Below are 15,465 nucleotides of genomic sequence, written 5' to 3'. Positions count from 1 at the left end.
TGAATAGCTGTTTACAATGCCTTTTTATATAATATAATTACAACACAGAAGAAAAAGACAGAGCTGGCGTTGCAAATAGTGGTGTAAAGAATAGAAAAAAGGAGGGAGAGAAAGAGACAGTGGGACAGAAAAGAAAGAGAGCGGGAGAGAGAAAGGGGGAGAGACCGAGAGAGAGAGAGAGATGGGGGGCATCCTACGGAAATGGGGGGAGGGTGGGAGAGTAGCTGCAGTGGGAGGGAGGACCCTTATTACCTTGGGAGACAAGTCCAAGATTATCTGCCATCACTTAGTGACGAGGAAGGGTGGGAGGTCAGCCACAGGAGGGGTGGCATATGGGGGGGAAGAGAGAGAGGAGTACCTCGCCCTTACAGAAATCAACACCAAGCATATTTTCCAGCATATTTTCCAACTTTCAATAGGTATAGCAGCCTTGAAATGGTGGATTGACAGCCCATGTTAATGGGCAGGGAGCACCCTCACAACCATCACAGAGAGGGTAACGAGGAATGTATCAATCTTAGTGGGCAAACTTCGGCCTCTAGGGTAGGGACAGCCAAAGTTCGAGTGCCCCCTCATCATCTAAAGTTTACATCTACCCACGGTGAGTCATCGGAAGAGGGCAGGAATTCAGGGGATGGGCAGGGTGCATTGATTAATAAACATATAGTAATGTCGGGCTCATCTGAGAATCAACCCTCTGGTACTATGTCCCAAATTACAAGTGCCTTACCTGTGAAGCTGTTATCCTGGAATGTAGCCGGGTTGGCCAACAAGATGGACTCTCAGGAATGGGTCTCTTTTATTGATTCTAAAAGCATATGCCTCTTCCAGGAAACATGGGCAAGACAGGAGCAAACCCGTCAGGGTTTTGCAGTATTCTCTATTCCTGCGAAATGGGGGGGGGGAGGGGCCGTCCGTCAGAAGGGCTCGCAACTTGGGTAGCTTCCCATTTGGGTTGTCAGGCAACACGCCTTCCCCTAGCTTCAGAGGATATTTTAGCTGTCTTGTTGGAATGGCCGAACTCCTGCAAACTTGTAGTAATAAATGTCTATTCTAGACCGGTAGCCATTGCACGAGAGTCGACCACCATCGAGGAACTTTCTGTATTTTTGAGTGAAATCTCCAATGAGTTCCCTTTTCTGGTGGGAGGGGACCTGAACTCACATTTTGAGCCCTTACGAGGCCTTCTCGATGGACCCTCCCTGGAGGAGGATGCAAGATGGTTGGTACCCGCGTCAGAGGCCCCTCCGCCCAGAACTTGGACCCCCCTCCCTCTCCAGATCACAGCTCTCACTCTAAAACATGGCCTGAGGGCGTGTAATGGGCGTATCCGTTCGGATATCCCAAGCAGGCACACTTTTAATAAGCTTGGGAAGGAATCAAGATTGGATTACGTCCTAGTCCAACTGTCATCTTGGTCATGTATTATTGACTTCAGGGTGAAAGGAAAGGCCCAAGTCAGGTCTCCTCCTTGAGAATAACAGAAGGAGAGTCAGATGGGAAAAATTGGCCACAAGTCGAGAATAGCTTCCCAGGCTTTATGCCAGAATTGTTCCAGTATTAGAAAAAGTTAATATACTTAGGGAGAAACCTAGCAAACCAGTTATGGCTGACACATGAGGAGGTAATAGCAACAATGGTTCTAGATCTTTTCGCCAAGGGCACTGGCAGAGGTGATGGAACACATCATAAGACCTGGTATAACGCCTCATGCCGGTTTGCCAAAAGAGAACTCCTACTCACCATTAAGGCGGGGAAAAGTAGAGAGGAGATACCGGCCAGAAGACAGGCGTACAAGAAAATGCTCGCAAACGCTAAGATCAAATGGGATCAACACCATTGGGAGGAACTCGCGGGTGGACTTGCCACCAGGGATTCGCGTAAATTTTGGCGGGTAGTTAACACTAGATCAGAAGAGCTTCTGTAGGCCATAGAACCAAACATTGCCCGAGTGTATGGCAAGAACATTATCAGTCCCTATATGCAGCAGAGGAGGAGGATCCGGGTTCCAACCCCCGTATTTTAAATAATGAGGCAGAGTGTGAGCCCTTTACAGAAAAAGAAGTACGGGCAGCTATTGCAGGGCTGTCAACAGACAAAGCCCCGGTGTTGGATGGGCTCCCTGGTGACCTATTTAAACAAGAGCCAGGTGTGTGTGTGCACCCTACCTTTTGATAGTTTTCAATGCTGTCCTCAAGGGCATGGAGATTCCCGGTACTTGGCTGGGCGCAGAGGTGGTCCCTATATTTAAAAAGGGCTCACCTCTCCTCCCAGCCAACTTCCGACCAATTAGTCTCATTGATGTGTCACAGAAGCTTTTCGGCAGGCTAATATTAGATCAGCTACAGAACTGGCTCGAGGAAACGGCTACCTTGAGCCCATACTAGGCGGGATTTCGAAGGGGGGAGTCCACAACCGACCAGATATTCCGCTTGAATCTCATTTATTGGAGGACTGCACGGATCGAGGGCGGCACCTTGTACACGGTTTTCGTAGACTTGCGTGCCGCTTTCGATTTGGTGCTAAGATCTAAGCTATGGAGTGTATTGGCTGAGCTACGTGTTCCTCGAGACATCCTTTCCATCCTGATAAAACTACATTAGAACAATTTTGCTCGTGTCAGATGTGGGAGAAGTGGCAACTTAACGGAAAGATTCCACGTTCGCAGAGGGGTGAGACAGGGTTGTGTGCTTGCACCGACCCTGTTCTGCCTCTTTGTGAATGGGGTAATCGCCCACCTGACAAGGATTGCCAATATTGATGCTCCTAAACTGAACGGCAGCAGGGTGCCCGCTATAACGTTTGCGGATGACACCCTGCTGCTGTCCAAATTCCCCATGGGAATACAGCGAGTACTGGACGAGTTTCTTGAATTCTGCACCAAAAGGGGTCTAGAGATCAATCCACAGAAAACAAAATGTATGATCCTAAACCCCACACCTTATAAACGCCCCAATCCCTTGCTAGGTTCTGTGCGCTTGGAGAGGGTCTTCACATTTGAGTATTTGGGGGTAACCCTAAATCAAAACATGACGTGGGGAGCACACCGGACTAAAGCCAATATGAAATTAGTCCAGATAGCGGGGGGGCATTTCCAGGATTGCGAGTAAATCATCATATCGACCACTTGGCCCTGCCATCCAAATATACAAATCCCAGTCGCGGGGTGCAGTCACCTATGGGGGGGAGCTGTGGGGGCACATTTCATCACAGAACCTGATGATAACAGAAAACAAATTTATCAGGCAGCTGGTAGCTCTCCCATCTAGCACCCCGCTCCTGCCCCTGAGACTGGACCTAGGTTTGAGGCCAATAGCAGAAGAACTCTGCCTCAAACCACTAACTTATTGGCGATGACTCTGGAGTAGCCAAGATCTGATTACTTACAGATCTGAGCTACAGGAATTTATATCCCACCAAACGCCACCAACGTGCCCTGGCTAAGCTATATAAAGAGAACCTGTGAGAGCCTGGGACTACCTGAATTATGGTCTGACCCGGAAAGAGCAAGTCGCATGATCCCCCGAAAAGTGCTGTTCAAAGTTTATTATGACTATATGCTTTTTCTAGCCCTGGACACCACCCGTGATGGATCCTTAACAAATCTTTTTATCAAAAACAAAGACTCTTACAACCTGGAATGCTTTTTGGATGGCATGACTCCTGTTTTAACAAGGAAGTTATTTTTACAGTGGAGGTATGGGACACTTCCTCTCAGGTCATTCACTAAATCATGGTCCTGTAGGTCCTCTACAGAGGAATGTCCAGCTTGCGCCTATCACAAGGAGAATGATCTGCATGTGGTTCTTTTCTGTGAAGCCTATCAGAACATTAGAAAATACTGGCTTGTCCCCCTTCTTAAAAACTTGGGATTCAGACGGTTTTCACCTGCGTACAGACTTTCAAAAACTGAACTACCTAACAGCAATGTGGCACGTTCGCACCCGCCTGTTGCAGGTGGCTGGAGACACTTGATAACTGTTCATTTTACTGTTGGCTAGAACTATCTTAGAAATGAATCCTTTTTTTTAATAATAATGAACTTTTTAGACTAATTTTGCAGTGTTACCTTAATCTTTTTTAATTGGATTATTAACTGTTGTATATCTTTTATGATCATGTAGATCGAAATAAAGATTGATGATGAATAATGCAATCACCCTCAAGATCCTTGGAGCATCGGCCCAGCCAGTCCACCCTTCTTACATTTAGGATATCAATATTAGAGCCAGGGGGTATTCTCCTATTTTTATTAGGCCAAAAAATGACTTTATTCCTCAGCTCTCTTTGTGATTCCTGTGAATCTGGTCTAATGACCGGTACCCCTGTCAATATGATTGTAAATGGTGCAGATTCCGGGGGAAGATTGACACATGGGGGCCTTTTACCAGAAGCTTCTCTGCCATGGGGAACATTGCCCATTGGTTGATTGGCCGATGGTTTTAAGGGGTGCCTGCTGGGAAACAGCCACTGCCCCTCCCTAAAAACCCCTGCCACTTGTGGTTACTACAAGATTACCTTCTGTAGCTGTTTTTGAATTATGAATTGGAGGGATTACTTTATCGACCTTTTGCACGCCCCTAGTAGGCTTTGTTGTTCCAGGCGCTGCAATAGCAGGAATTTTAGCACTTTTGCTCTTTAAGCCTTTGCCAATTCATCAAGTGTGACTGTATTCCCTGTTACCAACAGTTACAATTGGTCCAATTTTGCATTAATTATTTTTGTTCTTTCCACCAAGGGCAGTAATAAAGATGTCACTAGTATTTCCATTTTTCCAAGAAATTCCTCATTTAAATTTAATGGAATCAATAGTTGGGAGGCTTCAGGAAGTGCACCACTTAAGCTAGGAGACTGAGCTCTAACTGGTGGATCCTTATTAGTAATATTGATTTTTGTCAATTTTGCACAGCCACCCTTCTTATGTCCACCCCTCTTTTCCTTCTACTTGATTTCAATGTCGCTGTAGGATTTTTATCTCCTCCTGATACCAAGTTTTGTTCTTCAGAGGGAAGAAGAGTTGGTGTCAAACTAAGGCTACTAGATACACTACTAGACGAAATTAGGCTTAAAACAGGACATGACACTGAGTCATTCAAGCCCTCCAACAGAGAGTAAGAAATTGGGCTAGTAACAACCGGGGGGTCAGGCCTAATACATTGAGCTGGGGTTGCCACTGATCCAATCAGCCATAAAGAAGACCGTTTTCCTGTTAACAAATCAATAGACAGGCGTTTTTCTGTAAAAGCAATTTCCTTTTCTAGAATATCAGTGGCCCGGGTTATGAATTGGTCCAGGGCCCCAGTGGCTACCCCACCATTAGATTTTAGGGTAACCTTTCTGCCCCTCCCTGAGCGTAAGGCCATTGTGCAACTCATAAATGGGATTAGTACTTAACAGGAACAATGACAGAATATACCAAGTACAAACCTGAATTTCAAAGGGAGTGGCCCTGCCCAGCCTCAGTCAGCCTCGGACAGCCTCAGACGGCCTGCCCTTTGCCCGGGCTTAGCCCGGCTAGTCCCGCGCGCATCCCGCGGTGCGCGGGTGAAGCTGCTAACATATGCAGGGAGGAGGGGTGCGGGAAGAGGCCCCAGCTGCAGCGTTGATGGTGGAGCTGTGCAGGCTGGTCCTCGCAGTCCCGCCTGCGATGTAGCACTGTTCCTCTGCCCCAAATTGGCATGGATTTCCCAATGTCAGCAAGTCCTCAGAATAATGCAGGTAAAAGCCGGGGAGGTTTTAAAAGTCAGACGCGGTTTAGCCACAGATACGGCTGCGAGCGGTTATCAGCTGCTGGGAGGAGGGGGCGGGAAGAGGCTCCAGCTGCAGCGTTGATAGTGGAGCTGTGCAGGCTGGTCCCCGCAGTCCCGCCTGCGATGTAGCACTGTTCCTCTGCCCCAAATCGGCGTGGATTTCCCAATGTCTGCAAGTCCTCAGAATAATGCAGGTAAAAGCCCGGGAGGTTTTAAAAGTCAGACGAGGCATGAACGCTGACATTCAATAGCTCCTATGTGCACTTTTTTGAACCCTCTGCCACTGTCGGCATACTTCAGGCCCTCTCTCTTCTATGCTCTGAGACTTCGAAGTTGAAGGGTGTCGTTGCTATGGACACTGACGGATCGACCTTTTAAAGGGAACTAGAAGGTAGCTTCGGTGTTGGCCAAAACTGGAGCCGAGACCGAAGCTGACTCGTTTGTGACGCATGCACAGCTCTGGTGGTTCTCGGCAATGGACGGCGCCACGGGACCAGGAGCTGAGTTTAGTCGAGTCTGGTATATGGTTAGGAGCACGCACGCCCACTGCCAGGAGGTAGGTAGGGACATGCAACAGTCAAACTTTTGCCGGGAACATAGCTCACTGAACAGGACAACATGGGACTTTGTCAATTCTGGGTCTGTCTTGCTCAAAAGCCTCAATTTCCCATTCTTCTAAAGCCTCATATTGCGTTAGTCTAGGTCTAGGATGTAAATCATTCATTCGGGTCCTTAAGTTAAACAAAATTCTCCCATTAAATGTACCTTCTAAGGGAAATGCAAAAATTCTGTCATCTTTAGTATATTCCACCCAATTTTCTAACCATACACAAGCATGGTAGCCTCTGTCAAATCACATAAATGATTTGGGAGTATTTGGTGGTGGAATAATAACTCCTTCTCTAGTTTTGATGGGCTTGTCTTTCTTGAAGTAATTCTTAACTCTGTCTACAAGTGTCATTTTTCTCTTGCTTCCGTACATAACGCGGGATCTGCCTTTTAGCGACTGTTCTCTCACAAAACCTTGATATCTTGGATCAGGTTGAATCTCTGGATGGCTTGGATACCACATATACTTCTTCGCAAATTAATTTGTTTACAAAAGCACTTTCAATACAAACACTTCTTTTACTTCTCCTCAACCAACCAACGTTGCGATTTCAAAATAATTCACCCAATGAGTGCGCGGCTTTTCTCGTGAGACTAGTTCCCATGCTCCTCTGCTCACCCCTCCTTTACAATGCTGTCTCAGCTACACACCCGCTGTCTCGACCAATACCAGCGCGGCTCTGAGTGACGTCAGTGCAGCTCCGCAACTGACTCCCTCCTTTATAAGGTAACGGAAAACCCAATTTCTACCTTTTAAAGTGCAAGTGCTTTGTTTAATTTACAACGCAAAACATTCACCACTGTACTCGAGTTTCTATAAAGAAACTATGTATTTCACTGGAAGTAAACACCTTTTGTTTACTTTTCATATACTGCGGATTGATCCCTTCTGCCTACCCTTCACACAAGCATTAGAGAACCTGCTACTCCAAAGTTTCACCAGCAAACCCCTTTGCTAACAATCAAGCTCAGAAGAACCTGCTACTGCTTCCGTGTGACCCTTACTAGGTTATATCACAATAGAAGTTTTGCCAGCGAACTCCTTGCTAGCATTAATTCATTAATTCATACAGAAAACCCTAATTAGTGCTACCAGTTCTGCCCAAACATGCACTAACTTTCCTGCAAGTAAGTGACCTCACTGCGACGTGGCTTCTATTCTACTACTCGCTATTCTGCCCCCGGGGATTCCAGACAAACATATAACAATCACAAATGGGTTATGTTAATACATGTATCAATATAGCAGCATATCTGTAAAATTTCAAAACATTTCAAAACATTTCAAAATAATTTACATTTGATCGATCAATACTCTCATTTAGCAGAAATTACATTTTCACAGTTAGCAGCAAGTAACCTACCTACCTATCTTAACTAATCCCTAACCATATCTCTGCTACCAGAAAAATACTGATAGAGCACGCAGGTCACCCGACTATATTTGTACCATATGCACACTTGGGCCCAAAAATCAGTTTTCCATATTTTCTTAAACCGGGTAACCTACACTCTACTACCAGTACTTTAATCCTAACTCATTCTATACCTCCAACTTACCAATCCTTATCACTGGTACCTATGACCACAATGGATCAGGGAGTTAGCTGAAAAGATAAGCAGTCAAATACTAAAATAACATTGCACTCATGTAATGACCACAGACTCGGGAAGTTTTGAAAACCTTTATCTAATCTTCTTCAATTGTTGTGAGTAAAGATTTACAGCAAGCAAAATATCAATAATCAGAATCATAAAAAGTATATAACTATGTAAAAGATATATTATGCCCACCATTTAGAAGTCTCTAAAGGGAAGGTAAGAACAAGGAGTATACTGACATGAAATTGTGTATCAGACTTGAAATGGTAATTTTCTAAAGGACGGGAAAAATAAGGAACATGCTAGAATGTCACAGTTTAATCGCTTCCTAAGGGATGGGTAACAAGAGGAAATATGAAACTATAATGACAAAGCTGAGTTTACCATGTAGCTATAGGAAGGGTAAGGAACATGGAACACGCTAATAATTCAGAATGACCACTTCAGTTTGTCTAAAGGGAGGGTAAAAAAAAGGGTCATCTATTTAAACATAAACAGTGCTTGCCATCCAACTATAGGGTGGGTGAAAGAATGAAACAAGCTAATAACGCAAAGTTTAAGATTTGTCAGTTATGATAATGGAAGGGGAAAAAAAGGAACATATGCAATTATAACTTCAGCAAGATTAAGGCAATGGTAAGAAAAGGACGCAATTGAGTTTCCCTCACAGATTTATATTTACCTCAAACGGTGTGAAGACTAACCCTGGCCACGGGTCAGTTTAAGGACAGAAACCCCGAAGTCTGAAACACCAGTAGGCCAGCAAGTGCAGGTCAGAGACAGGACAGGAAAACTAGATTGGATCAGAACCGGACCACCAAAGTTGAGACCAGCACCCGCAGTTCAGTTGCAACGCCTGCGCTACACCCTCTCTGCAACTATCAGTCAGAACCCCGATTGGGTTATCGAATTCCCCAGCAAAGTGCTTCGCCAGCACTTAAGGTTCCCAAAAGCCAGATTGGGTCAGCGAGTCTTCTGACAGAGTGCTTCGCAGCACCTCTGTTCTCGATCAGCTATTGAGTGCGTTGGGTCAGTGACAGGTCAGCTATTCGAACAAGTCGGACAAATTTCTCTAGCTAAACCTAGGCTAGTTATACTGTTTTCCAGGTCAGTGTACCACCCCCCAATGTTGCAAGTGTAAGTTTCCCCAATTTCGATTGGACAAGGGAGGAGGACAGGTCATCACACCACCTTATTTTTAGAATTTCGCCGTCTCTTATTCAAATTAAGGTTCCCGCCCATTGAATTTGGGTTCTCATGATGTCTTTATTTCATATAACAATGAATGTTCTATTTACAAATACATTGTATTCGTCTAGAGTTCATAAGGTGGAGTTCCCAGGAGCATCTTCTCAGTCAGTCAGCTCCTTAGCTATGATTCCAAGGTCACTGCTCTGGAGACTTGCAGATCTCGCGCCGACGCAGTTTCATTCAAGATGGAGTACAGCGTAATGGGACAGGAAAAGTTTCGAAGTGTAACATAAAAGGGAAAAGAAACAGTTTTAGAACACAAAATAAATGATTTTACTGTATACCATGAATCTCTACACTACTCCCATTACTTTATAATAAACTATAGCATTAGGATTAGGCAGAACGAACAGCTTAGCAAAAGCAGCAATTTAAGCTTCTGGCATGTGAGAACACACAGCAGCCATCTTAGTTCTACTGCGCAAGTGCAAACAGCTTCCCTCCAAGACTGTGAGTACGTCACGTCACATGGGTATGACCGACGCATGCGCAGTCTAAATTCCTGCTTAGCAGCAGCCATTTTAGGTTGTAAGCGTATTAGGATTAGAGAACACATAAGCAAGCTTCTCTCGGACACCCAAAAATGTTGGACAAGGGGCAAATTAGTAAGACAAACATGTTGATTAGTTAATTAATGTTATTCGAGGTTCATGAGTACGAGCAAGTCACTTTACGTGTGAATCCTTGCTCCATCAAATGCATCATCACAGAATTGAAATTCTGCAGAAAGAACAACCAAGATTAAGATATGCTCTCACTGCAGCGGACCACCAAATTATGGCAATTATGACCGGCTAGCCGGCGGGCCTGACGTTCTGAGAACACTGCCTAAAGATTCAAATGAAATAGGAAACCTTGGAATGACCATGCACTGCAAGCTATCAATGAATGCCCTAGTGGACAAACTAGCAAGTTCAAGCTTTGTTAAAATAAAATCTCTAACTAATCTTCACCCATTTGGAAATTCTACAAGAAGTCCAGGCTACCATCTCTCTTTTTCTGTCTAAACGTGATTACCCCAATAGCCTCTACAAAGGATCACCCTTAATACCTATAAAAAGACTACAACAGATTAAGAACTCAGCTGGCAATTTAATCTTACATATAAAGCCACAAGACCACATCTCCCTTGCCTTGAAAGCCCTGCATTGGTTACCTTTTGCCAGAAGATCCACATTCAAGCTGCTTTGTATCACCCACAAAGCAATACATGGAATGGGATGGCCTGTCATCTGGAATAAAATCAACAAATACATTCAACAAAGGAACCTCTGCTCTAGAGTGGCACCTCGCCTCAAAATCCCAATGTACAAGAAAAAACCATGGGAGGCACATCCTTCTGAGTTCAATCAGCCGAACTATGGAACTCTACACCCCCCAATATTGGATCCACGGATAAAAATCTTCTTGTCAGTAAAGTTCTAAAGAATTGGCTCTTCTTCACATAACCACCACATGCAAACAGAAGGATACAGCATATACCTCTGTATATAAGCATGTATTTGCACCATAGACATGTACCTATATATGTGTATTGCTTTATTTAAACATGTGTAATACTTATGCTTTTTAAAATATAGATAGTCATCAGTTTTGCTTAACAAATATACATATTACTAATAGTTACATTATTCCATGTTTTTGACATGATTAAGTGATGTCATAAATAAGTCAATCTTTTATCATAAGTATTTATCTACATTTGCTTCACTATTGAATTACAAAAAAATAATAGTTTAAATTACAACAGTTGAAAGCTGAAATGTATCACATGCATCTTTAACCTACATTTGTAAACTTTTGTATGCATATAATTATATACCTTCCATGTACTTATTTATCCTAATGCACAACCTTATTTATCACCCAATACCGCTCTCAATATATCTTCTACCTCATCTCAAACCTCATTCTACTACTCTTTCCAGTGCACTATCCTATTCCTCACCCTATACCTCTATCAACATATACTCTACCTCCACTCTCCCATTCATCTCAAACCCCATACAACTACTATGATCCCCCAAATACCCCTTTCTAAACTCTTCCCTACTCTACCCTCCTTGCTTCATCTTATACTTCGTTATTATTTGGATCTCCCAAACAAACCTTTCTAAACCCTTCCCCCTGACACTTCCATCTCTACCTCCTTTTTAGTTACACCTCCTACTGTTCAATTAGGCTTCTAGTGCCAAAAAGAATACCGACGCGTTTTGTTAGTCACAACTAACTTGATCACAGTGATTCTTTTTGGAACCAGAATCCTAATTGAAAATAAAGTTATAGTGGAAATATTTTGACACTGTGAGTGCGTTCCAATTTATTCTTTTATCAAAGAAGGCTGCAAATAAATATATATAAAACAACAATTAAGCTATTTTCAGGTTTATTAAAAAACAATTAAACAAGATAATAATTAAATATCAATTTAATATGTTTTACTTATTCATTACTTCATTAACTTTCCATACCATATCTCAACAAACCTAGAGGTCCACACTTAAATATAACTAAAATAAATAGGTATAACATAATTCACATCATTATTAATAACTTAAGAATTAAATAATAACAAATTATTTTTTAAAATACTTCCCACCCTATATCCGCTACAAACACAACAGCCTGCAAATAATGTGTAACTTCCAAACATAGGGGTCGATTATGATGGCGGCGAGACCACCACCCACAGGCTGTTTGTGGCATTCTTGCCGCCATCTGAAACATGTTACCTGCCTGCCATTTTACAATTCAGAAAAAAGGGGGTGGTGATGAACAGAGTGTCTGAATTAAGCAGACCACTCTTACCCAGTCCAAAGATCAGGGCTTGATCCATCACCGTTATTTAGCTCACTGCCCCATCCCAGCTCAGAACCTGGCTATATGCGAATTAGTCTGTCCCTGGCCCAGTGCATCATGGGAACAGGACAGACCAAACTACCAATCCAATTCTTCACCAGAAAGGAGACAAGCTTCCGGGGACCGGTTTCTGGCATTTCAGCCATCGTCGGCCCGGCTTGCTTGAATCCTGATGGAGCAGTGAGCAAGGGACTCATGTCTGAGTATACCCTGCCACACCTATAGTGGCCAAAAACGATTCAGAAAAAGGGGGTGGTGATGAACAGAGAGTCTGAATTAAGCAGACCACTCTTACCCAGTCCAAAGATCAGGGCTTGATCCATCACCGTTATTTAGCTCACTGCCCCATCCCAGCTCAGAACCTGGCTATATGCAAATTAGTCTGTCCCTGGCCCAGTGCATCATGGGAACAGGGCAGACCAAACCACCAAGCCAATTCTTCACCAGAAAAAGACAAGCTTCCGGGGACCGGTTTCTGGCATTTCAGCCGTCGTCGGCCCGGCTTGCTTGAATCCTGATGGAGCAGTGAGCAAGGGACTCATGTCTGAGTATACCCTGCCACACCTATAGTGGCCAAAAACGATTCAGAAAAAGGGGGTGGTGATGAACAGAGTGTCTGAATTAAGCAGACCACTCTTACCCAGTCCAAAGATCAGGGCTTGATCCATCACCGTTATTTAGCTCACTGCCCCATCCCAGCTCAGAACCTGGCTATATGCAAATTAGTCTGTCCCTGGCCCAGTGCATCATAGGAACAGGGCAGACCAAACTACCAAGCCAATTCTTCACCAGAAAGGAGACAAGCTTCCGGGGACCGGTTTCTGGCATTTCAGCTGTCGTCGGCCCGGCTTGCTTGAATCCTGATGGAGCAGTGAGCAAGGGACTCATGTCTGAGTATACCCTGCCACACCTATAGTGGCCAAAAACGATTCAGAAAAAGGGGGTGGTGATGAACAGTGTGTCTGAATTAAGCAGACCACTCTTACCCAGTCCAAAGATCAGGGCTTGATCCATCACCGTTATTTAGCTCACTGCCCCATCCCAGCTCAGAACTTGGCTATATGCTAATTAGTCTGTCCCTGGCCCAGTGCATCATGGGAACAGGGCAGACCAAACTACCAAGCCAATTCTTCACCAGAAAGGAGACAAGCTTCCAGGGACCGGTTTCTGACATTTCAGCCGTCGTCGGCCCGGCTTGCTTGAATCCTGATGGAGCAGTGAGCAAGGGACTCATGTCTGAGTATACCCTGCCACACCTATAGTGGCCAAAAACGATTCAGAAAAAGGGGGTGGTGATGACCAGAGTGTCTGAATTAAGCAGACCACTCTTACCCAGTCCAAAGATCAGGGCTTGATCCATCACCACTATTTAGCTCACTGCCCCTCCCAGCTCAGAACCTGGCTATATGCAAATTAGTCTGTCCCTGGCCCAGTGCATCATGGGAACAGGGCAGACCAAACTACCAAAGCTTGCTGGTGAGGGGGGAAGTGTTCTCACACAATGTGCCTGATTACCAATGGTAAACTTACACTTTTGTGTAAGTTTAATACTTTTTGGTATGCACAAAGGTAAACTTAGAACAAAAATCTAACTTTGCTACCTTTTGGTGTTCAAAAGGTTAACTTAGACCAAAAGTCTAGCTTTACTGCTTTTTGGTATTCGCAAAGGTAAACTTAGACCAAAAGTTAGACTTTAATAGTAATGCCATACCTTTGTGAATACTGAAAAGTGCAAAAGTTACATTTTTGGTCTAAGTTTATTTTGTGAATGCCGAAAAGAAGTAAACTTACACAAATGTGTAAGTTTACATTTCTGAATCAGGACCTGTGCCTTTAGTTATGTGTGATGTGGAGGAAAGAACTACTGATAGTAAATGTATCTCACAATGACCACATGTCACAAAAATGCATTGTATTAACATTGCCAAGGTTTTTGGAATCTCTGAAAATTCCTACTCCTAAACATGCACAAAGCTTGTGTTTGTCTAGCAAATACCTAATTCCAGAAAGCTAAACAGATGTCAGGATGTTTATGGTAGAAATGTAATGACATCTGTATTGCCTCATATTTCATAAACCACAAATTTGCTACAGAGAAGTGTGTGATACAAAGTGAGGGCCAAAGGCTGAGGGGGAGGCCATCTTAAAAACAGATATACATTTTCATAAAACTTTCTTGAATATGATCATCTTCACTTTGCGAAACATGTGTCAGTCAACAAATAAAAACATAGTAACCATGTTGTATTTCTTTGCTTTCAGTGACACATGGACTGAGAAGGAACAAATGTTACAAAAAAAAGTCAAAAGAGTTCTCAAACACGATGTGTTGAACTGCAACCCACTGACTCCCATCATACACCCCCAGGCTGACTGTCTGCTCTTAGCACAGTGTTTGGAGCACTTTGTGACAGACAAGAAGTCCTACTGCGAAGCTCTGAAAAATGTCTCCTCTTTGCTAAAGACCGGAGGACATCTAATAATGAGTGCTGTCCTCGAAGCAACGTTTTACATGTGCGGCGACTTCAAGTTTCCTATTCTCTGCATGGATGAGGATTTTCTAAAGGATGCTCTCAAGGGTGCTGGTTATGTCATCCAGGAAGATTACATTCATCTTCGGAAAAACGAAAGCTTATATGATATAATAGATTTTAAATATCTTATCGTTATAAAAGCACTTAAAGAAAGAGAAATGTAGTCTTCAAATAAAAAGAGAAAAGTGCTAGGACACAAACTGGTGGAAAATTGAGCATCAAATCCCTTCTGTTCCACATTGTCCATGATGTCTTTAGACCTTTCTAAAAATTATAGTCAGATGTTGGCAAAAATGTTTCCATCAAGCTGAACATACAATGTTGAGGAGCAATAGTGAATAGTTTATGCTAAATGCGAGTAGTTGTAGTAGTGACTAGTTGATGCATAAATGTGAGTAGTTATAGTAGTAGTGAGTTGTTGATGCATACATCCAGTCAATAAAGAGTGATGTCATCCTACCACCCGGATATGACTTTCTTGTTGTGAATTCCTGAAATTGAATATTTTGTTTTTAATTATAAAGAGACAATCTAGATCCTCATTCAGCCAAAGGGAGCCATGACGTAGAGGTCTACCTTGACTAGAGGCAACTTACATAACAGATGAATTAGATGTCCATATCAACTCCAATTTATCTCTGAACATTCTATTGGAGCTGGCTAAGCAGGCACTCAGCCTTCCTTTATACTTATTTCTGAAAGGAGGAGGTTACTATATCCACTTGCAGTGAGTGGCATGTCATGACATTAGACATTTGTAAGAGTAGTTGGTCTATATAAGCCATGATTGATAGACTGATAATTACCATACAACATTCTTTTAAAACCAGACCTATTGGCTGTGCCATTGCTTGTTTACT

General features: G+C 43.4%; 1 protein-coding gene across 1 annotated transcript in view; it reads left to right on the top strand.

The window, feature by feature from the left end:
• Positions 1–15,064, top strand: part of LOC147718307 (nicotinamide N-methyltransferase-like) — a 52,488-nt gene extending 37,424 nt beyond the window's left edge. The window contains exon 3 of the mRNA XM_086966689.1: positions 14,334–15,064. Within this exon, the coding sequence (XP_086822815.1) occupies positions 14,334–14,769 (436 nt within the window). The 3' untranslated portion in view covers positions 14,770–15,064. The remainder of the gene's footprint in view (positions 1–14,333) is intronic.
• Positions 15,065–15,465: the final 401 nt, after the last annotated feature.

The sequence above is a fragment of the Lissotriton vulgaris genome, chromosome 4_1, assembly GCF_964263255.1.
Source record: "Lissotriton vulgaris chromosome 4_1, aLisVul1.2, whole genome shotgun sequence".
Classification (NCBI taxonomy): domain Eukaryota; kingdom Metazoa; phylum Chordata; class Amphibia; order Caudata; family Salamandridae; genus Lissotriton; species Lissotriton vulgaris.
Note: the sequence above shows the minus strand (reverse complement) of the source record. Positions and strands in the feature narration are given on the sequence as shown.